Source organism: Melampsora larici-populina, assembly GCF_000204055.1.
Source record: "Melampsora larici-populina 98AG31 unplaced genomic scaffold MELLAscaffold_213, whole genome shotgun sequence".
Classification (NCBI taxonomy): domain Eukaryota; kingdom Fungi; phylum Basidiomycota; class Pucciniomycetes; order Pucciniales; family Melampsoraceae; genus Melampsora; species Melampsora laricis-populina.
Window position 1 is genome coordinate 7485 of NW_006768971.1, and position 8339 is coordinate 15823.

General features: G+C 40.9%; 2 protein-coding genes across 2 annotated transcripts; one reads left to right on the plus strand and one right to left on the minus strand.

Moving 5' to 3' along the window:
• Window positions 1–5205: 5205 nt before the first annotated feature.
• On the minus strand, window positions 5206–5760 carry MELLADRAFT_114530 (uncharacterized protein; the record flags this gene model as incomplete). Its single annotated transcript, XM_007419487.1, has 3 exons — window positions 5206–5218; window positions 5263–5603; window positions 5692–5760. The coding sequence occupies 3 exons, from the start codon at window positions 5758–5760 to the stop codon at window positions 5206–5208; spliced, it is 423 nt and encodes a 140-aa protein (XP_007419549.1).
• Window positions 5761–5850: 90 nt separating this feature from the next.
• On the plus strand, window positions 5851–6967 carry MELLADRAFT_87422 (uncharacterized protein; the record flags this gene model as incomplete). The annotated part of the gene is made up of 4 exons (XM_007419486.1): window positions 5851–6258; window positions 6323–6437; window positions 6506–6624; window positions 6698–6967. The coding sequence occupies 4 exons, from the start codon at window positions 5851–5853 to the stop codon at window positions 6965–6967; spliced, it is 912 nt and encodes a 303-aa protein (XP_007419548.1).
• Between the last annotated feature and the right edge of the window lie 1372 nt (window positions 6968–8339).

Below are 8339 nucleotides of genomic sequence, written 5' to 3' on the forward strand. Positions count from 1 at the left end.
CAAATACACCTGGTCAGCACTTGACAATTTTGGGGTTTCTATGTAAAATCACGCTCACCATGGACATGTCATTGTGATGGTACACTTGATACCTAGCAAAAAAATTGGCCATGCCAGATCCATGGTAGCCGCTAGATGTTTAAACAGGATATCAATGGTTGCAACTTGCAAAAGTGATGGACGCAAAATCAGGATCATCCTCCGGAGGTCTAGGGATCACAAAGAAAGTGAAACAATTAGAGATCTTGAGGTCTTTATTGCAGCAACAGAACACAAAATAGAAAACAAACAACTAAAACAAGAAAAGTCAATAACATAGCATAGTATAATGAGATTGATGTAGACAAAGTTTGATTACCTAAAACAAGATCAACACAGGTATGAACTCGTTGAGTATAAGTAACTATTAGGATTAGTGGATAGTCCCTACTGTTGTCTACAATTGAAAGCAAGATTAATACAATATTTTTATTGGTTTTATAACAATCACTAGTTGATTTATTCACCTTATAACAATAGCTTGGTAGCGATCTCCTCCTGCAATTAGTTATTCTCAACAAGACTGTTTTGTCGTGGTGATCTTTAGAGTTGTTATAACGTGATTAGACTTCTTGAGTGATTAACTTATTATGATACAAAAGATATGAGATGGAAAGTAAATGAAATAGAAGTAGAAAAATAAAATGGAAACAGAAACTGGGCACAACTCATCATTCAAACAGGACAGTACATTATAGGAAAATAGGAGAAATAGGAGGTTCATATTTGTTCTGTGAACACGTAGATTCTTTGGGACATTATGTCAAATATTGAATGGTTCTAATTCTTTTGATTATGCAATTCAATATAAACATCATTGCCCCTACATAATACCATGACACTTTACCAGGGATGATTTCCAATCCTTAACAGAAAGCAGACTCACTGATAGAATAACAAAAGTAGCACAAAGGACAGTGGTTGGTACAATCCAATTGTAACATCCCCATTGAGAAACTAAATGAGCAAACCACAACATGGGCTCCAAATGGCACAGTTAGAAAGACTTCCTGTTGTTACTCACTTTGGTTTAGGCCAATATCATAAAATTTCTTAGTCTTGGAACGAACAAAAAGTGTGTAACAAGACTGACAAAACATTCTACCGGCAAGGATGATGAGGGTGTGATTCCGTCAACCTGTCTCAAAATTGTCAAAATGTAAATGAATTTAGTATTCCTCACAATAAGAACCCTAGGCTGATAAGATACTTGGTGTAGATGGCCCAAGAGGGAAGGGCACATGGCTTGATGTGCAGAGGGAGAGGAAAACAATCAGGGGAATTCTTGCTTTTGATTACATATTCCAAGAGAGAAAGGGGAAAACACAGATTGATAAGTACCTGAAGGAAGCTACTGATATAGGTGGCAGTGGTATGATATGGATGACTTTGGGTGCTGCTTTGGATGCAAAATGAACAACTTGGTACATCAAGCTTGCAGAAAACATTCTGAAGACAATCTACAATTCAGCAATTGAAACATAAAGGTACTTGAAAGGTAAGGATTTTATATTGGTACAGAAAATATAGTTGCCAAGATCTGGTTTTGTTTTTTGAAAGCCCCAATTGACATTTCAGACGAGGGCCAAAACTAACCACAAACCCCAATTGTGAACATTCACGGCATGCTGGAGCGGTCGTATGGTGGGAGACAGCAAAGATAAGGAAAAGCCCGATCAGTACCTTGACCCAATTTGTAATACATTCAAAAATGCTGTGATACATGAGATTATATGTAATCTTGTAAATCAAGGATTCAATAGATTCCTTTCTTCTATATCAATTGACTCAATATCTACTCAAGACGACTTGATTGCTCTTTCCATGTCTCAGAAGATTCAATGTTATTGGCAACACGGTAGTTCTCAACCTACAAATAGACTCCAGCTTTGAAGTGAACCCTGGTCAATCAGAGCTCTGACAAGCAATCCGACTCAGACCTTTCAAGTTTGAGATTAACTCAAACGCTGTTGACAATGGCTTGGCAAATCTGTAATCCTTCTGAATAGCGTCTGACACGGGATTGATAGCTGCCAAACAATAGCTAACAATTTAGCCAACCCTTTAGGCGCAGACGCAGAAGATTCCACATAATCATCAGGTTGTCCCAAAGCAGGGTATGGGGGCACAAATGAAATCTCTGCGGAGAGATCTTAGGACAAGCTGTCTGTCCACTATTCCTTGCATAAATGTGCCCAACTTAAACCTGAATTGATGTAAGTGTCTCTTTTTCACTTCAATGAATCAGATTTTGACAAATTTTCCTTCTGATTGATCTGTTTAGGGAACAAACCTTTGGTCCAGACCCTACCTCTACAATATACAAGTCTAATTGCTGTATCTTGCTGTATCTATTGACTGAGTCTCAAAAGGTATCAATTTCTGATGAGCGAATTGTTTTTTGGATTAATTGATTTTTCTTTTTTTCTTTTTGTGAGCTCAATCTCGTTTGTTTTTCCCCATTTTTCTCAGAGTGTTGTACCACTCTGTCCTTGGCAGAGTCATCATTTTTTTAAGATTACACACACTAAACTTTCTAAGATACAAATGTTTATATTTTAATGTGAAATCAAATTTAAAAAAACACAAATGTTGTTGGATCCTTCTAAAAAGCTACTTTTGAGATGCTCTGGATGATGGCACCTCAAAAGTAGCTTTTTACAAGGATACCATGATAATTGCGGGCTGAGCTGGATTTGACATACTGGTCAAGGACTGACCAGGCTTTTCCTTATGTTTGCTGTCTCCCACCATAAGTGAACAAAGCAGCCATGAAGGAATGTGACCAAAACCTACACAGCCAAGTACTCCATGGAAGAAAGGACAATGTACAGTTTCTTCTTGGGCTTTGCCAAGTATCTCAATCATCAGCACAGGGTCCAAATTTTACACTCACAACACATTAGCAAATTGTGCTCCAAGATTGTGTTGAGATTGTTGTGTGTTTGGTGCCAGGCTGCGCTTTGCACAGCTTTGGAACACACTCTTTACACCCGGCTGAAGTTGAGCCAAGCCAATCAACAAATACTCAGTACAAGTAATACCTATATTGATACCAAAAATGTATGACTCCTTTGCTAACATGTCATGAGTATAAGATCTGGACCCTGTGTAGGTGTCCTCAACCCGGAAAAATCCTGTTTGAATTTCACTTGGACTGTGTTCAAATCAATCATTCATTTAGCGCAAATTGCTTGAATTCAATCAGTGGCTTGTGGCTCCTGTGGTCAGGCCACAATCGGAGGTCCTTTCTGGATCAAATAAAGGCTCAAAGGAAATTTCCTGGAAAAGGGAATCCTTAATCCATGATTTCAACACTTCATCTTCCCATTCTTTGTAACAATCACCAACAACTTATGTACCACGTCATACAAAATATGCAACAACCAAACTCAAAAACCTCACACATATGTACTTGCAGGTCTCAGGAACCAGGGATGCAGAAGTGAGTATGAGTTTACTCAGTAAAGTGAGTATTATTGAGTATACTGAGTATTTTTGCCTATTTTTGGCCCTGTAAACCCGTACAAAGTGAGTATCAGTTGAGTATATACTCATACTTGGTACTCGTTCCTACATCCCTGTCACAAACACAACTGGGGACTCCTCCTTGCTATGCTCAAATTAACTATGCAAATCAAATTTACACACAAACAATTCCCAATCACCCTACCATCAATTCCTTACCTCCTTGCGCCTAGAAGATACTTTGAATCATGAAAACCAGCTTATCAATGGTGAGGAACAGCTAGTGGATAACTAAAAGTACCCCTTAAATGTTTTCCAATGTGATGGTTGGATTGAATCAAATTGTCTTAAAACTGTGAACATATTCAATAGTGAACTATGGGTTACAACAGGAACTTGGGACCACACAAGAGCTGAAGAGAAAACTTTCTTTGCCACTACAGTAGACTCTGATATAACCAATACCCAAAAGATTGGGTCCAAAACTCATGGTTTTCATGGAGTATCTGTTTTGTCAGAGTAGATTTCACTGAAAATTAACAAAAGAAAATGGCCAAAAACCTATTGGTTTTCCAAGAGTATTGGTTTTGACACATATTGGTTATAACAAAGTTGACTGTACAGCCCTTTGCATAATTGATGACTTTGGAGAAAAAAAAAACCTTGAGTTTTCAAAAAAGAAAGCTCAAGTGACTGAGTTTTTTCAAAAACTGGGCAAGAAGTTGGTTCAATCAATTGATATAACAATCATGAACAAACTTGATTCCTCTTGCTTTGAGCTCAAGCATTATTTGTAGCTCATTTTGATAGCAATCATCATGTTGTATGGCTATCCTCTCCCTCCTCAACTTTCTACTTTTTGATGAATTCATCCCATTTATTTGATTAAAATTGTTGGCTCTTCCCGTTTGAATTATCACAGAGGTCTGCCATCAGATTTGTCCATTTGACCTCCAAGGTCAAACCAATTTCTTTGCTACATCAATCAAAGGGAATATCAACAAATTGATTTGATGCATTTGAAGCCACCAAACAATGCACAACTTGAGTTGAATCATTGTCAGTAAACTCCATCCAAGTTGAGAGAAATGTACCGGATTTGAAGATGATATGTGCAATTGAGATGAGGGATTAAAGTTGATTGTTCAATCAACTTGAGAGAGTACACATAAAGAAAGAGCTCACTCAGTTTTTGAAAAACTCTGAAAAAAACTCAAAAACTCATATAGTGCTCAACACCAAGACTGCCGTAACACTGGATTGTTTTTTTATATTCTTGAGCGGGGCCGGGTCAATTTTCAAATTTCAAAAAGTCATGATTTTGATTGTGATATGGCTTGATTGATTCATCCCCATCTCATTGCTCTATCAAACCCTCAACCCTTCATTTTGCTATGCAACCCAAGAGGCCTCAGAGGTAACAGAGGCAGCGCTTCAAAGATTGTGGACCTTCCAAGTGTCCAAAAATCATTTGTACCTCTTCGCTCTGCAATCTCAGCAGCTCGGAATCATCACTTACCTCAGACTCCAACAGCCATCTCGAAGGAAGCTTTTTTTCTGTTTTTTTTTTTCTCTCGCATGATAGTGTGCCACCCAACCTACACCACTGAAGGGTTTTTTGGTGTTTTCACGCGCAGCCCGGCCCTTTCCAAAACGCAGGGGTGACCTGTGTGAATCTTAGGTCTGATACGTGATATATCACCATGTCCACCTATCGTGAATCACACGCAACCTCAACGGCCCAGGTTGACGTACCAGCGTGAGCATGCGGAGACTGCATTATATTCGATTCCAATATCATGAGAGCTTCGAGCGGCGAATGCCTCGCGGGATGCACATGGTGCCAATGCACCCCCATTCTCACAACACTGAGACGTGTCCCAGAGTTGTGAGACCACATCACTGAGACATCTTCCAGGAGGTGCAATACAGACGAAGCAATCCGAAGTTGACTGTGAGAGATGAAACCTCTCACATTTGCCTCCTCTGTTCGCCGATCGGGTTTCTGAACCCCAAGACGTTGACATCCACATTGCCAAAGATCCTTTTCGCACACTACCAATCACTAAACTGAAATTCCACCCATGATACAATGCCTGTTGGGTTCATATCTCCAAATCAAGCCAACGCTGATGAGTGTGAGTTTGATGGTGTGATGGATTCGGAACCTGACCCTTTGCTTACGAAGATATCGTTATCGTCCTCGCTCTCGCAGACTTTGTACAAATCCAATCGGGCCCAAACATGGGCCATTGGGGGTGTAAGCTATGCACAAGCCGCACCTTCAAAGATCGGAAGAAGCACAGCAAGCTCGCCACTCACATCAACCGAGTCCAAGTTGAAATGGAAAACTCCTCTAGGGCCCAGAATATCGTGCCCACGCCAGGTTTAGCCGCCCGTTCCACCGTGGAGCACGATCGATCGGGTCCTGCCGTCTCTCCAATTGTTCCAGACGACGACGGTGTTGCCCAGGCCGATCTCGATGATCCAGGACCTCCCCGCACGGCAGATATACTTGACGAGGTTTTTGATGTCAATATGGACACACGATCCGATGACCTTGAGTCTCTGTATGACCCAAATCAACCTCCGGAGCTCGATTTGCCACCGTCAAGACGCTCAAGTATTGATCTCGACCAATTCCTGGATGATCTATCGGATTCAGAGAGTACTATGGTACCTCATCCTGAAGACGAGGCCATCTCGGCCACCGACACATGGCTGCCGTGGTATCCTCTACAAAAGACAGAGGTGTGTTGGTTACCCCACATAAAACCTCTTCTATTGCTGACAAAACATCTCTTCCCTTGTAAAGCATGTTGCCGCACTGTTGCTTTTGGGCACTGGGCGCAACTTAATGTCCACCGCACAGTACAAATGTATACGGTGTATTCTCAAGAAGGTCCTGAACGTGGATTTGCCTGACCTCGGTCAGTAATGCTGTGCTCTTGCCCCAAATGCCAAAGTTATATATATTGACAGTTCTCACACTTTGTAGGCCACATCAAACATATTCGCACCGAGCTCAAGGAACGTCTGGGGCTTACTGTCTTAGAGAGAATCAGTCCGCACGGAAACCCTTGCTTTACGCTCTCAGTCAAGGATATCATATCACAAGTAAGTGATTCTTTTTCCTAATCATGGTTAGTCTCGCATTTGTCAGTTTCGCATTCCTGATGACATGTTGTAGGAGCTGTCTAACCCTGAAACAGGTCCCCACATTGAGTTTATACCGGAAATTGACCGGGGGGTGACTGTGGACCGTTATTCACAATCGAAGAAGTGGCGTGAAGACCTCTCGCCAAATCTTCGAGTACCAATGGTCAAGGTATATGGAGAGCACTTTTACATATACGAGCCCTGCCAGCTTGAAGACTCGCGCGTAGTGGTCCCTATATTTTTCTATAAAGACAACACAATTATACGTGCAAAATGTTTGGAGGTTAAACCGGCTTGTTGAGGGTCTCATGACTTCATGATACCTGCTGAGCCGAAATTTGACTCGGGGAATTTTTTGGACGTTAATGTGGAAGAGTTTGCAAGATCTTTCCTTCAAATTGAATTGTGGAATGGTCAGAAATTGTCTGAATCTACAACCACTCTATTACTGCGTGAGTTACCAATGCGTGTCTTCAATGTTCTATCAAAGTAAAGCTGATCATAATGTCCTTTGTTAGAAAATTTGGATACAGGCCTTTCAATCATACATATCCCAAATCCGTGGAGGGCTAAGGCCAACAGCATGATCATTCGTAGTGTACCAGTAGTTCTGTACTCCGATGATAATTCTGGAAATAGGTCCAAAAAATGGAATAAACATATGTCATTCTACTTCTCTTTGGCCGGACTCACACCGAAATTCACGAATCAGGAATATCACATTCACTCGCTGTGTACATCAAATATTGCAAGTGCTTTGGAGCAAGGAGACCAAATTGTGGATGAATTGAAGTACGTCTTCAGTAGCTTATTGGCCAAAATGATTGTGATTCATTTGATCTGATTATAGTGAATTAGTCAAGTGGCGTCCACTGGTTTCCGTGCTTATGATTTTTGCTTGCAGGACCATGTGCTAGTTGTCCCATTCATCCTATGCCACATGGGTGACTCACCAATGCATGCTGAAATTTCAAATATGACAAACCCATCGGGAACTTTATCACCTTGTCAAATATGTAACTTGACAGTCGAGTCAAGAGCGGAAAAACAAACAGAGACGTATGTTCAACAGTTTGTTGGAATCAATGAAGATTGGATGCCGGTGAGGGTCAAGTTTATATGAACCATGTAGTTTGGTTGTAATTTTACTGAGATTAAGTTGTTGCTCTTAGGCCCGTCGACCCCTTCGCAGTTGGTCCCAAACACAAGAGCAGACCAAAGAATTGTGGGCATTGACACGCAATCCAAAAAGCATTAAACGTTTTGATGACCTTTCAAAATTATATGGAACTCAAGACTCTTTAAATCTCCCCTTTGCAAAAGAGGTTCAGCAGCTCTACCGATCTAACAAGCATAGACCAAAAGGCGATCAGATGGCACAGGATGAAATCTCACGCCGTTGTGAATTTTTGGAGAATAAATATGGTGAACACATGTTCAATCCTTTTCTACGTTTAGCAGGTGTGATGATCCCTCAACTTACCCCTTCATTTCGAATTAATGATATTAATGTGAGCTGACGTATGTGATACAGGCTTTGACGGTCATCTCGACACCCCCGTGGAATCTCTACATGTGGTCCTGCTTGGCATAACTAAATATATGTATTGCGACGTCATTTCAAAATTATCTCCTTCAGAACTCATTACTGTCACTGTCCAGTGACTTCCCTG